This window comes from Leptinotarsa decemlineata, unplaced genomic scaffold (genome assembly GCF_025532065.1).
Source record: "Leptinotarsa decemlineata unplaced genomic scaffold, Ldec_3_MD MMD2_tig00026328_RagTag_RagTag, whole genome shotgun sequence".
NCBI classification, from domain to species: domain Eukaryota; kingdom Metazoa; phylum Arthropoda; class Insecta; order Coleoptera; family Chrysomelidae; genus Leptinotarsa; species Leptinotarsa decemlineata.
The window spans coordinates 36,689,271-36,710,752 of NW_027412688.1; the positions used below are offsets into that span (position 1 = coordinate 36,689,271).

The window sequence follows — 21,482 nt, forward strand, 5'->3', positions numbered from 1 at the left end:
AAAACCACCAAGAAGTATTTTCAGAACATGCCACCGTGGACCCAAACTAAGGAGTAAGGAATCGTGCCGACAGCTAAATGGCCGCAGGGTGATATGCGGTCACAAACGATTTCCTTGGGGAACTGGGCGAAACCTCATTGTAATCAGCCTACCTCTGCCAGAGGTGACCAACTTTTCCCTTGCTACTCGTAGAAACACACATGAATGAAACAACAAAAACCAATCCCAAGGCTGGACAGAAGTGCTCACCTCAATCTAAGGCGGTGGCTGAAGATGAACAGAAATGTCCACCACATTCTACCGCTTGGAATGAGGCTGGACATAGCAGATCATCTCCAACAGCAAGAGCATTTCTTGCGGTGGGCGCCAAACGCTCCACCTTGTATAAAGGCAAGGAACCGGCTGCCCCTGCAGGAAAGCTCCCTCACTTGTGCACCTCCACGAAGGGAACCCCAAGAAGGCTGAAGAAACCGCGTAACATCGCTGCACCTTCCAAAACTTTCGCGGAAACCACCGTGAGACACCTCAAGTTTGCCAAAGAGAGTGTGTGTTCGGTGAGTCTTGCCCTACACCTGCCAATATAAAGGAGATGTCTTCTAGTGACCTGTTTACCTTCCTGGAAAGGACAGGATGTACGATGACCTAGGAGGACAACTCCTCGGGAGGATGTACAATGGGTCATATGTGCTGTAAGTCTACACTCACCCTCCCTACTCTGGAGATACCAGATGGATAGTTTTTGCCGTGGCAACGGTTTTGATGTATTCGAAGCTCATCATGTGGCATGTTTCACAATAATGTTTGATGGAGGATGAAGCTGAAATGTGATAACAAGCTCAGGTTCATAGGCTCTGTTGAAGACTCTTCTGTTGGTCTGGTAGATATAAGTTCTGGAGCAGGTGGATCATGGTATTTTTTATAAGCCTATTGCCTCATTGGATGTTCTAAGGTGTTCGTAGAAAGGTGGAAATGTGTTTGCTGTGAAAAGTGTTTTTATATAATGCCTCTTTAGAATTTGGCTCACTTTGTCGATAACTCCATGAAAGGAAAAAAGTTTTCAGATGGTCCACAAGTTTATTATGAAGAAAAGGAAAGAAAGTGATCTTGAATTTTAATTCTTCATGTATAGAAAAAGCGTCACTCGAAAAATCACTCACTCAAGAAATGAAAATTTATCATTCTCAAGGATATGAAAAATTGATTGCATGTTATCGAGTAGGAGACATTTGGTGGTAAGAAAAATCATTTCCTGACTTAAATCTCATCTCATCTTCCAATGATGTGGGATTCATGTGTTGGTTGTTCAAAACACAGCTTTTACTCCTTTCTACAAATTTTATTTGTGATATTTTTCCCATCATAAATGTGGAAACGGGTAACTTCAATTCATACATTATCGACACCCCTTGTTTATGAAATGAATACATCAGGACAAAAACATCCTTCTGAAATGTATCAAGGACATACGAGTCATATGTTTCGATCTATCTTTTGCGATAGTCCCAATACGTTGTACAAGGGCCACATCATCATGAATAACTTCCCTATAAAAAATGATTGATGTAGTCCACTGTTTTCTGTAAAAAAACAATCCCACCAAATTAACTCCGTAATATTTCTTGAAAGGAAGCTTCAAGAGACGGGGCTGTGGTTCCAATTTATATTTCTCAAGACCTTAAAGGATTCGTTAGGTTTTTCTGGAGGTTTACGAACAACGGTATCCGGGGAAAAAAGTTTCCCAAGGGAGTTTGGCTAACAAAGAGTCGATAAAGAATGTGAGGGGGCACAGGCGTACTTCCAATTTTTTCATGGGTTCTGAAGAAGTTGGTCGGCCTGTATTTTGTTGAAAAACTATTCGGGGAAAGTTGGTTTCGATGCGGGATTGTGTTTCATATCATTGAAACGCTATTCCTCTATCACGATAATGAGATTTTTTCAGCTAACAGACACAACAAAATCGACTTGGAAACTTGGAAACAAAACCTACTCCAACTATTGTTCTCGAGTGTTCCATTACAGAACTCAGTAGGAAAAGTTTTGTTTGTGAGAGTATATTGGATTTTTCATGGTGAAAAGTTTTTTGTTGTTATTCTCATCTCTTATTGAAAATGTCGATGGCTGCCTAACAAGAAATGCTGGAGTCATTCGACATGTTATTTTAATAGAAAGTTACACAATAGTGGGGTCTTGGTGGAAGTGATTGAAAAAGAATCACATTTTGTAACCATTGAATCATAAATCAGTCAACTGAATATTAGTGAAAATACACTCCTCAAAACAATTAAAGGGTCACTACTTTGTAATGATCGTGAACAAGAATAAGTTTTACGATAAATATAATAATGTGACTTTTGCTACGGGACAACTTTTATAAGACACAACAGAGGTTGTCTTTGTTTCTGGCTTAATCTTATATTTTTGTAAACATACCGAAACTGGAATGGAAAAGAGCATGATTCCAAGTACTAACCAGTTATCAATCGAACTTACGAACTGCAGTTTACTCATTTTCTGTTTGGTACCTCCTATTTACGTATCATGGCATGTGTTAGCAGATTTTTTTTGACAATAATATCACTAGGGCTATCATATGGATTGAAGGTGGTGTTTCCTAACGTCAGGTGGGTCAAAGATTAAGTGTCAGTCAATAAATGGTTTCAACACTTCGGGAAAGGGGATTGAGAACTAGATGACCAGTCCAGGTACCTGGAAAGAGAATTCAATTCGCTTGGACACACAGACGTTGGCAGTTTAAGCATTGGCGTGAAGTACTCTTTTCTAGTGAATCTGAATCCAATATTTTTGGTAATTATGGTCGGGAGAGAGTATATAGAAAAAGTATTGAACGTTTCATTTCCTGCTGTTTACCTTCAAGGAACCCATTTGGAAATGGCTCAATGATGGTGTGGAGTGGAATAACACTCAATGATAGTACAGACCTTGTAGTCAATCGCAACGAATCCCTGAACGGCCAAACGTACGTAAATGAGGTGTTGGATGTCCAGATACGTCACAGGTGAGAAGCAGGAGGTCACAATATCATTTTTGTGCACGACGGGGCCCGTCCCCACGCTGTAGAAATCGTGCATCAGTACCTACAAGCCCACAGTATCATCAGTTTGGGTGGCCCACTTGTAGCCCGAACTTGAATCCCATCGAAAATATTTGGGATCAACTGAGAAGAAGCATCCGATGCCGTCAATACCAATCTACCACTTTGGATGAGCTGGAAATCGCTTTTCGAGAAGCGGGGAAGCGTTTGCCTCAAGAAAACCTCGAGAGGCTCATAAAAACTATGCCCTGCCGAATTCCAGCTGTGATTTCTGTCCAAAGAGAAAACATAAGATACTGGGCCATCATTTGTAATACGAAAACAATTTTTTGTTTACTTTTGATTTCGAAATTTGAATTTTCTCAGTATACCCAATGCACATCAGAAATTATTCAATAATTTAGTAAGATTTGGTAGCCATTTGTATTGTCTTTCAAATTAATATATCATATAGTAAGTTTTTTTCACTGTTAACAAAATTAAAAGCTCATAAAGAAGTGATCCTTCAATTGTTTCGAAGAGTATGATTCGCAGTAGATCAAATAGCTTCTGCTTCCTCATTCGGCAAAGTGAATTTTCGGATAACATTCTCTGTTCAATGTTCGATGGTAATCATGTGGAATATCATTTTGGGGATCATGAAAACGAGGCACTCATTAAACCAAAGCTGATTTCGAACTACTAGTTTAATTTGACATCATTTACTAAAAGTAAATAACTTCTCATGAAGTTCCATTTGAACCTGGTAACAATCTCCTAAAACCTTAAACACTTGATAATGAGGTCCTAGAGTAGAAATGGTATCATTGCACCAAAGACTACAATAACCGAAACATTCAACGTAACAGTCTGGATAAAAACTGCTTGATTCCAAAAGAAATTGATATTTCACTCGTTCTTTTAACCCTTTTTGGGTGACATTCGTCTCACTCGGAGCTGAAAACTACACGACGAATACTTGGTAGTTTCACTTTGCTAGTCGAGAAGAACTACATCAGGCTCAATAGTCTACGTCAATTATTCCAAAACTTATCTTTTCCTAGATAACGTAAAGGTGGCGTAGATTGTGGTGGAGTACGATACAGAAGAAATCAGCCTGCAGGGTATTAAAAACCCTTCAGTTTCAAACTTCTGTCCCCCAACCTAAAACAGTCAAAGATCAGCAGTTCGGACTTCCATTGTCTAATATAATATAAATTGATTCGAAATGCCTGAAAAAAATAAAAGATTAACAGAAAATAACAATTTTATTAAAACAAAAAAAAGAAATTACAAGGAAATAACATACAAGCTACAACTAGAATATAAAAAATTGAAATATTAATTATGGCTGAAAATTAAAAAATATTATCAACAAAAATGAAAAATTAAAATAAAAATTAAAAGATTTCAAACCAAGTTACGTCACGACGTTTCGATCGTTAGTATCCACAATCAGTCAAGTCAAAGATCAGGTTGCTTCGATAACCTAAGGTCTTCAATGTTGTGGAAAGGATCCTTTCACATTCTCTCATCCTCATACAGCTACAGGAGTAAATTAATATCAGTAGTTTTGATGTGGGGCCGAACTAAGTTATTGACGATACAACACCAACTCTTGCTATCTCATAGTCACGGTTCATGCCGAGAAGGGGATCCGACCTCTTGATGAATTCACAGGTTCCAACCAGAATCATTTTTTGTTATGTACACACTTCAAAATATATATCTACGGCATCCTTGTTATTAATGGAAGTGTGATGATGAGGGATGCAAACTCCTAGAAGGAGCATCATTTTTCCGGTTTTCACATCAAGTTGATAGAGTTGCTCTCAATTCCTTTCATTTTTACATAGAAGTGGGGTTAGATTGGGATGGTGAGCATATTTGTAGTAACAATTTTGTTCTTTTCCAATAGTTTCGATGACCAGATCTATCACAGCTTGTCCTGATACTTGCCAATGAGATATTCCTTCAATGTCATTCCTCCTTGGATGCGGCACCACGTCGACGAGCTGTTCATCTTCTTTCAGAAGATGAACAGATGATGTACTACTAACTTCAATGAGTAATGAAGACTTTTTTCTTCAGAGGTAATGCATGTAAAACATTCTACTCATCAAACTCTATTCCGACCAAATTTTATTTTGAAGTAATTTCTCCAGAGTGGTATCGGTTTTAAAGGCATCTCACTTTTTTGTCATTCTCAGGCATTCGGGAAATTAATCAATATTCCTAATAGATTGCAGTCTATATCAATTTTTCAAAACTATTACGACAGCAAATTGAAACGTTTTCTCCCGATAGAAAATCCAATCGTCTAGAAACGTCACATCCTGCAGCATTCCTGCTGGCAATTATTCTGGTCACAAAAAAGCGAAGCGAACGAAATCTCCTGGTTTCCTGCTCTTTCACAGTATCCTGCAGCAGCTGCTGCGGCCGCAGAAATGAGAAATATTCAATTCATGGCGTAGGCGGATTCCTGCTAACGTTAGACGCTTAAATTTCATTATTCTACTCCCTCTTCAGAGAGGCGTCGAAAATTCCTGCGGGGATGCGGTATAACTGTATTAGAGGACTTTACGGGTGTAGCATTTGATGATGCGTTATAAAGTGATGGTTAGAAGATTGATAAATGAGTCCCAAGATAAAGAAGGTTCGTCCGCGAAATGGGAATATCAATAGACGGGGGATTATGGTGTTTTGGTTGAGGATAATCTGCTTCCGTACTGAATATTTGATAATTGGTTGGTTTGATGAAACACATTTTTTTCTTCGCCATATGCCATCGTTTCTTTGCAATGTCGGCCTTCAAACGCTTCATCAACGCTATATAATATTCACTGTTGATGGTATTTCCCTTTCCAAGATAGTTAATGAATAATATACCACGCACATCCCAGAATGCCGAAGCCATAACCTTTCTAGCCGATTGTTGTCCTTTCGGGTGCTTTGGATAAGGTCCACCAGTTGCTCTCTACTCAGATGACGATCCCGGAGTGAAGCGATGGATCCATGTTCCATTAATTATCACATATCGATGCAAAAAAAGTAGATCACCAAAGCCGATTCTGTGACACCAGCCAATGAGAGCGCGGTATAGTTTGGTTTTGCGCAGTTACGCTGTGCGCAGTATGACTTAGTTCGGCGTACTATGTCAGTTTCGCTCGAATCGTTATTTTTCAAACCGCGATAACGCTGCTCGATTCTCAACCGTACGCGTGACCTTGAAAGATAACGATTTGAGCGAAACTGATACATAGTACGCCGAACCAAACCATACTGCGCAACATCAAACTATTCCGCGATTTCATTAGCTGGTGTCACAGAATCGGCTTTGGTGATCTACTAAAAAATCAGCCAACACAGTTTTTTTTTATATTTTTACAATGTCAGCTAACTCACTCAACTTCATTTTTCGATCATTCAAAACGATTTTGTGGATTTTTTATTGTTTTCTGAAATTAGTGTTTCATTTGGACGTTCACTGCGTTCTGCATCATGAGTATCTCTACGAGTACGTTTGAAATCAGCAAACCAACGTTCAATTGTTGTTTGTGATGGAGCGGAGTCCTTATAACACTTTTCTAGCCATTTTTTCGCTTGGACGGTATTTTTCCATCAAGAAGCAGTGTAAAATCAAAACAAGAAATTGTTTTGATTCATTGTTTTGAAAATACCAAAAGTAATGTCACTCTTAGCACAGTAACTCACAAACTAATGAGGAGAATGTCATGAAATTTCAACAGCTTTTTTTGAAGGTTAGTACTAACTGGAAAAGTTGATTGGTTTCAACATCTCTGAAAACTCACGAACTCCAAGAATTGATATAAGAAAACTAGTAAAAACCCATTGATATTAGAAATTAGAGAAATTTTGTTTTATTATAAATTAAATCACGAACAAGGTCATCACAAACCCGTTTCAATGATTCCTTTGAATTCCAAACATTCCAATTTGGATTGAAAGCAGAATTTTCTATATCCGATAACAGGAAACTGCCCACCTGTCTATTTTGAGAAGGGTTTATCCACTAGCGGTGTTCAACAGAAAGTAAATCGTCCAGTCGATTCCAGTCATCCATGAAACCCTGAGTTACGAGTGAAACCCGCCTTTTTATGTGGACCACCCTCCTTTGAATAGACCCTTTAAAGTTAATGTATCGAGAAATCTTGGTAGGGTTCAGGCAAAAAAAGTTTGATACGAATGACTATATTTAAATACTAGTACTATGTTGCTGTATCGCTGCTGTTCCAATGTTTTGACAGAATCAGAATCAACGAACTTAGGCGTGCGCAGCGTTATAGAACAGTGCTTTCAAAAAATGTTTCTACAGCGCCATCTAGTGGCGAGATACAGAAAAATTGATAGCCTTAAAAACCTTCTCTATGAAAAATTACTCATACACGTCAAGTTTCATCACGATCGGTTGAGCTATGTGGAAGTTTATCACTTACCAACCAACCAACCAACAAGCATCCATTTTTTTATATTAGATTTAAATTTTGGTGCATATGATGAACAGTTCAGTTTATTGATATATTCACATCTATAATGCATCCTTTCGACCAGCAAAAATAGGTTAGCCACAAGAAATGCCAATATTTTTCGTGCAATTCATGTTATATTTTAACAGTCTCATGATGTATTTCTTTCAGGGTGTTTTCTAATCGCCTGTTCAGGAACTGAGTTAATGTTGAAAATTTCATTTAAACTGAGTCCGGAAATGAATGTGTTCTCAAAGTACAGGGTGCTGAACTTTTTCTAAAAAAATTTTTCAGTATTTCTCCAAGAACAAGACATAAACACTACAGGAGAATCCTTGAGGGAGAGTTCCGTGGTAGACGTGGTAGTGGACGGATAACGTCCGCCCACGAAGATGGTAAACAAATGTCATGTGCTATCGTGGGGCTCCGTTTTGTGTTGTAATAGTCCATAGTGTTAATTATTGAAATGTGTGAGGGTCTTTTAAAAAAGTACTAAATGAAGGGTCACCTTTATTCACGCCGGTATCCAGACCGGGGTGGTTCGGAAAACCACGTAAAGGGGGCTGCATATGTGGAAAAAACCAAAAGGTCTCCCAAGCAGGAGGCGACTTAATGAAAATCAAATTGTTTCGAAGATAAAGAAAAGTTCGACAAAAAATGGGTGACAACATTGCTTCGTGCAAGACAACCGCGCCCTTCGACGAAACTCCTGTCAACCAACAGGAGGAGCGTTGGTCATATGCGCCTGAAGATAGGAAGCAACGGTCATCCAAAATAAAGCGAGAGAGAGAGAGAGAATCCTTGAGGCGCTCTGAAAGCGGTGCCTGGCAAAAGTAGGGATTCACGTTGAATTTGAATCGTTGGAGACTGAATTCATTTGGAAAATTTATTCCACATGATCGCAGTTCTCCAATTGAAAAAGTTCTCAAACTATAAAGTTCGGGGTGTACTCAGTTGAACCGCAAAACGATGAACAGCCACAGTCCGTCACGTATTTCTGATATGTACCGCTCTTGGTGGAATCAATGTGTCAAATCACTTGAATACCTTCTCATGCCACGTTTCTTGATTGCGTTACTCCAAATATGGGTGGCATACGACAGAAGATCGCCTGTTGATCTTCATTTCCGAAAGCCATCTTGATGATTGCTCAAGATATTGAAGCCTTCCAAATATTTAAGGAAATATGGTTTACGGCTTTCGACGTGATTTTTGATAGTCGCACCAGTCGCTTCTGATACCGAAGCGACTGGTGTATAGTTATTTGGAAGATTTTTCTTTCCTTTTTTGGGAGTATATCAGTTTCAATAGAGTATTTCAGAAATTCTGGAGAATTTTTTTTTATTTCATCACCCTGTTTTTCCAAAACCCTGCATTTTCAGAGACAGTTCCACTCATGAAATACTGATGAATTAACGAAAATATTTTTTATTTCCATTCAGCAATAATTTTGTATAATAATAATAATAATAACCTGCTAAGTCAACCAAAATTTTAGCACCAGACGCATGTTTTGGTTGAAAACTATACCAAAGGCCATAAATTCTCATATAAAACTGCTTCCCGGGCTGTTTCCCTTACATTCTGAATCTGTCCCAAAAGTATCTATTTTAGGTACGGCGTGTACCCAAAATAGATGTACAGAAGACATCCATTTACGCGCAATCTGGACATACCAGGTACATCCGTTAGACTCACATCGGCCCTAATCCGATTATTCTCAATACGTGCAATTCGTCATTTTCATACATCCTCAGTACGTTCATAGGACGTACTATTTGGATACTTCTACTACTCAGAACAGTTACCAAGCCCATGATTCCAACTTAATTAGTAAAACACGCGTCTTAGGAATGTTACAATTGGGCGGAAAAAAACTTCAATATTGTTTTCTTGATCATTGTATTCCCACGCACTTCAATGCATGCATTTAATGATCTATCTGGCTTCTTAATCAGCATTTGTTACTTCAACGGAAATTCTTTCATTGAGAGAATTGCATATGATAATTCACTTTGGTATGAAAACCATCACAGGAAAAAATTCAATGGAGTCATGTCGGATGATTCTGCTGGCCAGATATCCCAGTAGGTGCATTATAAAAAGCTTCATTTGGGACAGTTAGAATGGTGTGCGCAGATACGTTCCCAGTGATGTTTTCATCTCCTTGTCGTTTTTTTTGTGTCAATGATTAATTTTTGAATACATAAATAATTAAGAAATACTAGAAGGTGACTCTTATCTTCTGAAAAATGCCACATAAATTTGCAGTAGAAAGTTGTAAAGCGACCCTAGTGAAATATTACCTCCTTTAAACAACAAAAAAACATTCATTTCAGAATGCTCCAGCGTATGTCTTCTAATTAACCGGCAAATCCCGGACCCGTTCAGATTTACATATAATGAATTTTCCATTTTGTTCTGGAACGCTGAAAATTCCCCTGGAAATAGACCAATTAAGCTAAATATAAAGAGCTCTCTCTACAACTTTCCCAGTAACATGGTTGCCAAACTTGGACAAAATAGAGCTACGTGTTTCAGACCGATTCATTAAAAGTTTTGATTAGTTTACGCTTAAAACAATGTATGAAACTTCATTTACCGTTCTGATATTCCAGGAATATGAAAACTCAATACCGATTCAATATCGATTCAAATTGTTATTTTCGGTTCTTTTTGATTTTTTTCAGGGTTACCAAATCAATTCATATTATGTTAGACAATGGAAGTCCGAACTGACGAAATACACCACGAAACATTGTCAACCACCTTCAAACATACGATGATTCTATTTTAATAAACTTTGATAACTGAACAACTTTACAGCTGTAAGATAAAAATTGGGTTGAATATTCATAACGTTGGTGCACATCTACTGCAGATAAATCCTTAAGAAGTTGCTCTGTAAATGGAAGAGTTCTTGTGAGATGTAGTTCGAGGTGTATTCAACTGAACTACAGAGCAATATGCAGCTTCAGTTCGACATATATCTATAATAATAATAAAAATAATGATAGGTCTTTATTCTCAGAATGATACAATAAATATGTGTGAACATTTATTGAGATATGAAGCGTGTTTTTTAGTTTTTTTTAACTATATTTATTTTTAACTTTTTAGTTCGATGTTCTTTGAAAGCGTGTTTTTTAGTTTTTTCGAACTATATTTTTTATTTACTTTTTAGTTTCATATGCTACAAAAGCGTGTTTTTTAGTTTTTCAAACTATATTCATTTTTCAAATCAATCTATTGATTTGATATGTAATGTCAAGCACCTCAATTCCAATTTTAACTGAATTTTCAAGGTGTACATTTTACGATAACGTTTTCATTGTTGAAATCCATATTCTGGTTTGCTTTCGAATAATCGAATTAGATTTTAAAATGAATCTTTCGTTTCGTTCAAATCTTTTTTCTGTATTAAATCACGGGTAATTGAGAATATTTGAATATCTAAATATTTCATCTGTCATACAAAATTTCGCTAACACTTATAATTCTTGGAATCAATTTTTTTATTTTGATTTTCTTTTGAACAGCCTAATAAGGAGGTTATATACAGCGCCATCTGCCTGCGAATAAATCAAGAAATATGAAGGAGGTTACATACAGCGCCATCTGCCCGTGAATAGATCAAGCAATAATAATGTCGATAATTCTGTCAATACAGGTCCCAAGCTTGGGAGTTACAAGCAAACATACATACAAGCATACATACAAACATACATACATACAGGTGAAGCTAATATAAAGCGTGTAATATAATAACTTCATGAATATTCTTCCCAAGAAGGAGTGGGAGCCGGTATATACGGAGACAGAGCAAAGACGAGAATCGCACTCAGCCTCGGGCATAATACAACTGTATAGGGGAAATGAACAGGCAGAAGGTCACAAATAAAACCATTGCCACTTTCTCCGACAGCCAGGCGGCAATTAAGGCGCTCAGCTCATTTCAAGTCTTCTTAAGACTGTTGGGAAGCTGTCTGAGCGCACTGAAGGAGCTAAGTACCCAAAATAGGGTTACTCTAAATTAGGTACCCGGACATAAGGGTCACTAGGGCAATGAGAAGCCCGATGTTCTAGCCCGTGAATGCGCATCCAAGGCTATGATTGGCCTAGAACCCTTCTGTGGGGTAGCGAAAGCATGTATAAAGGTTCCCAGGAATGGGGCAGGCGAAAGAGTTCATAAAGAAACCATCCCCCATATTCACGAGAAGACCAGCTAAAGCACAACCGCAATGTTGTAAAGGTATTAGTGGGTGTACTAACGGGGTATAGCCAACTTAGGAAACATATCGGTCCAAGCATGTGAAGATATCTCTGTACACCGATGACACGGCTCTTCTCTTGTCTTCCATGAGTCGAGAGCTCGGCGTCGTCGATCCGAGTAAACCCGGACAAGACTCAGGCGATAACCATGGTAACATTGCTATCTTCTCCGGCCATAAAAGTGAGAATCTCTGGAAGGGAGATTGACTGGCAAGCGCGGGTAAAGTACCTCGACCTTCTAATAGACCGTAGGCTCTCTTGGAACCCGCACATCATGTACGTCAAATCTAGGATCGAGGGTCGGATTGCAAGTCTGTACCCTCTGATCGATAGAAAATCAAAAATGAGTCTGAAAAACAAGATTACCATCTGCAACACGATGTTCAAGCCTGTCATAATGTATGCTTCAGGCGTCTGGGGACAAGCGGCGAAATATAATATCTCCATTCTGGAGGTATTGCAAAATAAACTGATGAGGATGATTGTGAATGCTTCTTGGTTCGTGCGGAATGAAGCCACACGCAGAGATTTGCAGCTGCCTTCCATTCGGCAGTCCATCAGTCGAGGAATCGGCGAGTTTTTGAAAGTGCGGAAACTCACAAAAATCCGTTAATTAAGGCGAAGCTATAGACTATGCTCTAGGCGACCCCTCCCGATATAGAAGGCCCCAACACTGTGTCGAATGAGGCCCTCATGTCCCCCATTAACGGACGAATAGCTTTTTCATCCATCCCACCCCAGACAGGTAGGTTAGGTTAGGTTAGGTTAGGGCGGTACTGATGTCTGAAGACCTCATACCACCAACTTCCCCTCAGTCATGAACCCATTTGTCCTTCTTCGACAATAATCAGCTGAAAGGGTAAGGGAGCTGGGCTCCATCCCGATTGAACTGAAAAAGTTTGTCAGGCAGAAAACATATGAGCAACGTAAGTCTGATAAAAGAAACCAAATGTAGGTTCTGTCAAGAAGAGGAAGATACCGCACGGCATGTGCTCTATGAATGCGAAGCATTAGCAAGGCTGAGACACGCAAGATGTGGGGAAGAGAAACCAGAGGCCGCTAGCTATATGAAGGGGTCAGTGTCAAGGCTATAGAGTCTCTTTAAAGAGATCAAGCTAGACAATGCGCTCTAACAACCAAGGAGCATCACAATAGATCTGAATCAGGCCATGGGCCAGCTTCCCGACAATCTAATCTAATATTGTTTCAGTATCTGTGCAGCGAGATTCTATTTTTCAGTTTCGTGAATATTTATGGAAGTATTAAAACTTTGAAGGAAATTATGAAAGACTTGGATAATTTCGAACCATCACCAAGTAACGATGAATCAGAGGGCTCACTACATGGCCATGAACTGAATGACATAGAGGAAAATGACAATCCATATGAGGAGGCTATTGTACAGCGAAATATTCTTATTACCAACACCCTCTATAACGTTGAATTCCCCCCCCCCCCTCCGGCTACTATGACGATTCGAGTACACATCAAATTAATCGTGCGAGTTTCAGTACACGCAGAAACATAAACTTTTAATTGCGCCTCTGGTCGTTTGTTTCCAGACCATCGCCAACCCTGACAATTCGCAGAGCGATAACAACTGAACGCCCATACCGCCTCCTGTTCCGTGGAAGTTACTTTTCATAAATTCCTGGCGGAAACTCATTCATTATGTCTCGTCCGTCCTGGTTGCGGAAACAGTAGTGGAATGGAAATGTACATACCTATTCATTATGACGAGAAACTATATGGAATGGACACGTGTATGTGTCAAGAGAAGGATGAGATATCTCTTTTCATGGTTGTTGATATTCTACACTTTGATGGATAATCACTAATTCTAATCAATTTCATAACTTTCTGATAAAATTTGATTTAACACCAATTACATGGAAAGGAGCTTTCTGATATGATTTCAGTATTTTACGACATTCTTTATTCTATCATTGATCGCTTCGTTCCTCAAAAAAAATCTGTGAAAAGAAATTAGTTCACAAGATCTACAAGAGTGCAAGGTGTCCAGAAAGCTAGGCAGCATTTAGCAATTTAAGATCAAGATGTAAATCCTAATCAATTTTCTTCCGTCTATACAAGTCTATCTTTACATTCTTACGATAGCAATATTACATCCATGGTTGATGTGTCCAATTATCATATTGAAATCTCTAAAATTTACAAAAAACTGTCCGAACTTAATATCAACAAAGGCCCCGGTCCTGATGGAATTCATCCAACTTTTCTTAAATCATTTAGCTTTATTTTAGCTCGACCACTTTTCTATATATTTAATAATTCCCTATCATCTGGCAAATTCCCGGACTATTGGAAAACCTCATATGTCACCCCAATATATAAATCAGGTCGAAAATCCGACGTGTGTAATTATCGTCCAATTTCTATTCTTAGCACAATCCCTAAAGTTTTTGACATCATTTTTGATTATCTTACTTATGACTGCCTGCCAATTATAGGGACCGAACAATTCGGATTTACATCCAAAAAGTCAGCTGAACTGGGTCTAATTACCTACGTTGATTTTCTATCTGACGCTCTGTCTAAGGGTTTGCAAGTTGACTCTGTGTACACTGATTTCTCCAAAGCTTTTGACAAAGTTAATCATGAGCTATTGATCCATAAACTTTGTTAATATGGTGTTGATGGGCAAATATTGCAGTGGCTCAAGAGCTATCTTACGGAAAGAACACAAATTGTTAGAGTTAATCATTATTATTCTCATACCATCGCAGTTACATCGGGTGTTCCACAAGGTTCACATTTGGGACCACTGTTGTTTAACCTTCTTATCAACGATCTAATCAGGTGTTTCCATGAAAGCGAACCTTTACTATTTGCCGACGATTTGAAATGTTTCAAAATAATTAAAAGTGAAGCTGATACATTGTGTCTACAAAACTATATAGATTGCCTATCCAACTGGTGTTCGCAAAATGGTATGTGTTTAAATGCATCCAAATGTCAAATTCTCCGCTTTCATCGAACACATCACCCAATCATTTTTGAATATAGTATAAATAATCGGACCTTACATTCTGCTACTGAAACCAAAGATCTAGGTGTGATCCTAGACTCCACACTCAGCTATAAATCACACATTTCCGCTGTAATTCAAAAGAAGATTAAATCTTCCTCTTTGAAGATGGCTACTTGGTGATCGAAACACGTGTCGAGGTGTTAAAAATAACGATTTAGTGTTGGGGAAAAAACTACAGTAATATTCATTTAATATTCCGAATTTTTAATAGAAAATTAATGTATGTGACTACCTTATCTTAAATTCATATTTTATTTTTTTCAAATACTTTTAATAACCTTAGAATTAGGCTTGACAATTCCCATACATTTAATTGTCAACGGGAAATAAAGATTTATTTTTTTCCCGTAGTGTGCGCTGGTTAGGCCCTATCCCCCGAAGCCCCGATACATTCGGGAAGAAGCGCCAGCATTATCAACCAACGACCACTCCCCACACCGTGGGGTAAGTGATCATTGGGTCCGAGAATCATGTGCCCTAAGCAAGCGCAGTGAGCCAAGAATGACAGCCTTCTGCATTAGTGCGGCTAAGATTTCTGCCTTAGTACAGCAAGCCGGTATGATCTTAAGATTCAAGAGTAGAGAGGACATCATTCCACCAAGGACTCCAATCTTGACAACCATCTTGACAGAGTGATCTGGATAGAGTCTGCGGAGTTTGAAGAGAAAATCTCGATATTTTATCCATTATTCGTCTCGCCAAGAGCTGAAAACACCACGACAAATATGATTTTGCTCTGGTGGTCGAAATGAACTAATAAATTATTATTATTATCATTATTATTATGGTTTTGTTTTTAGCCAAAACATTTCGAAGATCGTGGTTGTTTAGGTCTTGGCTCTCTTGGTCTCTTCCATTGGGACGATTGCACTTTGATTTCGATGTCATAACAATGTACCCATGATTCGCACCAGTTTATGATCCTTTCAAGCAGATCCGGATAGCCGTTGACTTCATTCAACAATTCCTGAACGATGGTCATGCGACGCAAAACTTGCATCGGAAAAACATATTTAATATAACGAAATCGAGAAACATGGAGAGTCAAGAGCTGTTGCGCTTGATATTTCTAAGGCCTTTGACCGTGTGTGGCATGATGTGTAAGGCTCTTCAGCTTCCTGAAAGAACGTTTTCTGTAAGTGGCCGTCAATGGATATCTCTCTAATTTTTGTTTCATTGTATATCAACGACTTTTTGGAAGAATCCAATATATTGCTTTGCTAACGACAGCAATATTGTTCCGTCATTCCATTTGGATTCCAGGACATCGGCTGCGGACATCACCTGGAACGCTCACTTGGAAAAAGTTTTATACAAAGCCAGACTGTCTCTATGGACATGTCGAAGGATTTGTGGTAAAACTTGGGGTGTAGGTCCCAAACAAATCCATTGGATTTATGTGATGATTATCAGACCAATGATCACTTTTGGTGCAGTTGCTTGGTGGCCGAAGGCTTTAGAAAAAACGGCCCAAGCGAAGCTCTCTGGCTTACAGAGACAGGCTCGTCTGGCCGTCAATAACACACCGTCAGCGGCCATGGAGATCTTTCTAGATTTACCTCCTCTCCACATTTTTCTGAAAAGAGAGGCTAAATGGGCTGCATATAGACCTGTACATATTTGCCAATTGCACAAATCAATGTAATGCAGAGTGCAACAGACTGTTGGAAGTCACAGCATTCTGGAAATGTCCTCTAACTTTATGCCTCCAACTGTCAACTACGAATTGCCTTATAAAGTACTGTTCCCAAGTAGAGAAGAGTGGATCCTCCGGGAGAAGGAAATATTAAGATCAGGTAGTTGTTGGTTCACAGATGGATCAAAAACACATTCCGGTTGTGGTGCAGGCGTTTTCAGTCGCAGACTCAGGACAGAGATATCAACCTGCCTAGGAACCTATGCGACTGTGTTTCAAGCGGAAAGTTACGCTATTGAATAGTGTGCGGAGAGATTGGATGAATCCAACCTCACTCACAAGTCAATAAAAATATTCTCGGACAGTCAAGCGGCGTTGGAAGCTCTTGGTTCCTACCGAGCAACATCTAAACTGGTAGCAAATTAAAAAAAAACTAATCAATACAGTTTATTGTATGATTTTCACTATAAGGGTTTTACAAGAACAGCGATACGTGTTTCGCTAGACATTAGCTTCTTCAAGCATAACTGAAAGTTACTTCTAAATTACACCATTATATACTATAACCTAGTACCTATTCGTCTACCTAAATAATAAATCTACCTGAAAATGCCAGGTATCAATACATTTTTCGAAAGTTCACCTGTGTAACACACCGTTATGGTAGCAAATTGCCAAAAACGACTCTCCTCGATAGGAAGACTAACTGTTTGGAAAATAATGAAATAGCAGAGCAAATGAAAATTACTCACTCCTATGAACCGTCGTCATTTAGGACAACCTGTAAATTTATCACTGAACACGCAGTTACTGTAAATTATTTGAACATTAAATAATTCATTATCATCCTGCGATCACTGTTCTGTTCCAGGCCGACCAACAGAGTGTAAATGACCCACCGACCCAACCGTACCCCGAGCGTTGCTACGTCATCAGCCGACACCGACCTGATTCAAGCGTTCCTTTCGTCGAGCGTTCCTCTCTCTACTCTCTCTCGTCATGGCTAGAACAGCGCGAGTGGCATCGCCTCTGGCGGCATAGAAGCGTACCTCGGCCGGTCGCGTTCGCCTGCTAGATCGCGTGATGGGGTGCGAACTGGGAAAACTCGCAGGGGGCGGAAACTCCGACGACAACGGGAAACTGGACGACGTAGCGCCCCCTGCTACTGTTGATTCAAGGCTGCCGCTCACCGCAAAGCAGAAATACAACATGATGGCCTCGTGGAAGGGCATCAGCAGGGCCATAGAGAGCACGGGAGTCTGCATGTTCTTGAAGTAAGTTTTTCGTTTTTTTTTTAAACGTTCTGGAGCACCTTTTTCATAAGAGTCAGAGTACCGTTCCTCGTTCAAGCGCAGAAACTTGAAAGATATAGCATTTAAGAACTCGAATTCATAAGCTCCGTCAAATTTTCCTAGATTTTATCAATGGTGGACGGATTTCCACCAAACGGACTCGCTTGCGATTAGTTTCGATTTCAAAACCGGCCAAAATTTTGGCTTAAGGCTCCGTGAACACGTATGTTTGGACAAAAAATCTTCAATGTATGAACATATACAAGAATCAAAACACAAGATAAGTTAAGGTAACCTCATAATCCTTCACATATGTATTAAAGGGAAAAAATGAATTTGTTGGAAGCCATGGAAATTAACAAATCAAATAAAAACCTGAAATATATACCCCTAAACAAGCAACTCGATTTATGTAGCTCTCCACTACTGAATTTATAAGTTTAATAAACCCTTTAAATTTTATAGTTGGCACACTGGTTCGTTTAACTATATGTTCTTTGGTCTACTGCGCCAAAGGGAAGCAAAGACTAAAAAAAAAAGAAGAAGAACTACCTGTCCTTCTATATTACCTAAAAACTTCCGATATAACCTAGTTTTCAAATTTTACATTTTATTTTTATACTTGATAATGGGGTTAAACCCGAAACCGGTCGTTTAAATAAAATTGATTAGTGGAAATTATACCGAAGTGTTTTATTCATTTCATTAAAGAAACTACTATTCCGAGAAACACGTGTCCGCGGTTTGCCAATAATTTTTCTTGAGTGCTATTCCGACTAATCCTTTCCTTTTTGAATTAAATCATAGACACTCGATAACACCTCCTTCTATATATTTATATCCTGGACTCAGAAGTCACGCAGGTAGCTGTAGCTGCCTCCGTGGTGATGTTATGATATCCTAGAAATTCTAGGTCTCCTAATTGAAATCACAAATGTGCGGTAGGCTCCTGTTGGTAACTCCGTTCGTTTGTGTTGTTTTTTCGTTTTTGACAACCAAGTGTTGCCCATCTCTGCACTTGGCTACACCGCGCTGATGAGGCCAATAGCCAGAAACACGTGTCCGCGGTTTGCCAATAATTTTTCTTGATTGCTGTTCCGCTATATATATATATATATATATATATATATATATATATATATATATATATATATATACATATTGCGTAGCAAACTTGGTAAAATACGTTAAACCTAAAGCTGTCATTTCGAAGGAAAATGTATACTCAGTACTTCATTATTCCTTTTCCGTGCCTTATTGTTTCCTCAAACGCTAAAAAGCAATATCTTGTGTTCCAATATCCTTTTTCCTCATAACAACTCCTTGTACCAAACAGAATCATAGAATTTTCATGGTTGTTGAGGAACAGAGCGTTTTCAAATATAGATACAATAATCGAGAAGAAATTAAAAATTCACTAGCTCATCTGAAAAATTCGTTAATCTGAACATTTGGCTTTTTATCTCCGCCTAGGGGGACAATTTTCCAAAAATCATAGTAATCCAACAGGAATCTAAGGCACTGTTTTTTTTCAAAAATATTGTTCACGGCTATTTTTTTGACTTGGCTTTTTTCTGTGCAAGGTATAAAATTCCTCTGCAGAAGATTGTCTATCAATAATATGTGGTTCAATTTGTATAAAGAATATTCAAAAAAGTAATTTGTTTATAATTCAATAATTATTTTTCATTGTTTTCATTGAAATTCTTGAATTTTCAATTCATTCAAACATAATATAAGATCTCCTAGAAATATTTTCAGTTTAGTCAAACTGAATTACATTTAGACTGCTAGATGATAGATGTTTCCATTATTATTATTATTTCTGAAGAAGCATATAATGTTTCCACGTGTTTGCTTAATACGGATAAAATTAGCCCACTCGACGTTCAAAACTTCTGCAAATATTTGTTCGAGCAAGATAAACCCATGTTCAATTCTACATATTTATTGACCATCCAATTTACGAGAATTTGAAGGTAGCATCTAATTCTATTAAATTTGCTCTGAACCGACGAACGTAAAATGTTTTCATTAGATTTGTTTACAACGCGAGTCCTTGAATAAACAGAAAATAGTACATATTCGACAATTTATACAAGTTCGTAACATTTCATAGTGTGTTACAGAGTTAACTGTGAACATTAAATGAAAATTATCCTTGAATAAATCTCATTGATTTGTTTGCAAGGTAATCATACACTGCTGTTGTAAAAGTTCTCTTCCTCCTAAGTTCTCAACAAGCCAAGATGTATGGGGGCATTGAATTGAAATACCGGATGCAAACACTCAAGTGGGTATACTCGATGTTTTCCAATCACCGCAAACAACACGATTTCAGTGAGGACCTTCAATCCCTCCGTAAAGGAGTATGGCAGAACAAGACATTCTGATCAAAATTGAGCACCTTCTTCTTGAAAAATGAATGTTTCATTGTAGGCAACTACTCCCAACAGAAAATCGAAATATACAGAAACACAGATAAATTCAAATGAAACCAAGAAGTATCCAGATCAAGAGAATCACACTGAAAGCTCCAGCTCTTCTCTTTCCCTTTTAAAATTTCAAAAGTAGAACTAATCCGCCACTGATTTTTGTCATAGTAAACATCATTTTTGAATTTTGAAATGCTTTCTTTTTGAGGAAATCTGGAATCTTGAGTTTTTTCGTTTGGAGAAACGAGAAACAGTTTCGGTCACTTGCATGAATAAAAATCGAGATTCACGAACAAGATTTTTTTTTGATATACCATGTTCAACAGAATATCTGGGGTCATATCATAAGAAACACCATATATGTAGAGACTTCACCAGTTGTAATGCAAGTTTAATCAATTCCTGTCTACACTCAAGAATCCATACTAGGCCAAATAAGATTCACCATCATCAATCATTTAAATGGATCACATACACTCTGGTACTCACAAAGACAACAAATGAAAATTCCAGCTCTTCCTCATTCCTTGTGGCAAATGAACGGTTCCAACAACTCTCAGAATGTGTTGACATAATCACAAACAATCAACTGAATTTTGAATAATGCAACATTTAACCCAATTTTCTATAACTTCCTCACAGGTTTATGCAAAGGAACACTCGAATTCATTTAATCCCCAACAAGGTATAGACCAATCTCGTCGAATCCATGATCTTCTTGGTCATAGAGAATGAACAAATGCTTGTTGAACACCTCCAAAGCTCAGGAGAAATGAATGATTGTCTGTAGATGCTATCTTCAGAAATCTTTTAGTCTATAACGTTCATGTTTGACTTAATTTCATCAACCGTATTTGAGATTACCTGGGAGTTGCTTCATACGGTATGTAGCACCTATGGCTTGGTATTAGAAATGTAGGTAGGAAGTTGTTCCACTCAACAGCAGCTTCTAAAAATCTGTAAAAGGTGTAGGCACATTGATGTTCATTGTCTAGAGCAATTCGTCTCATAAGTGAGCCATTATGATTGTTGCCAACCTTAGAGATTCCTTCTCATTTTTTCGAAAGCACAATGGATGAAATGTCCAGCCCCTGCTCAATTAGTGAATCTGTATTCAAGTCAAAATAACCCTAGCTCATGGACCAAGATATAATCATTTTGACGAAGAGCGATTGACTCGTCGATACTGCAGACACTGCCTTGTCTGGACACAAACGAATGACTTCAGCTTGCTTGTTCACATTTTCTTATCATAATCTGAATTTAGAGCCCCATTG

General features: G+C 38.3%; 1 protein-coding gene across 1 annotated transcript in view; it reads left to right on the forward strand.

Annotated features, from left to right (window-relative positions):
• LOC111502988 (neuroglobin) overlaps positions 1-21,482 on the forward strand; it is a 122,660-nt gene that overhangs the window by 31,515 nt on the left and 69,663 nt on the right. Inside the window, exon 2 of the mRNA XM_074182067.1 lies at positions 17,350-17,752. Within this exon, the coding sequence (XP_074038168.1) occupies positions 17,562-17,752 (191 nt within the window). The 5' untranslated portion in view covers positions 17,350-17,561. The remainder of the gene's footprint in view (positions 1-17,349; positions 17,753-21,482) is intronic.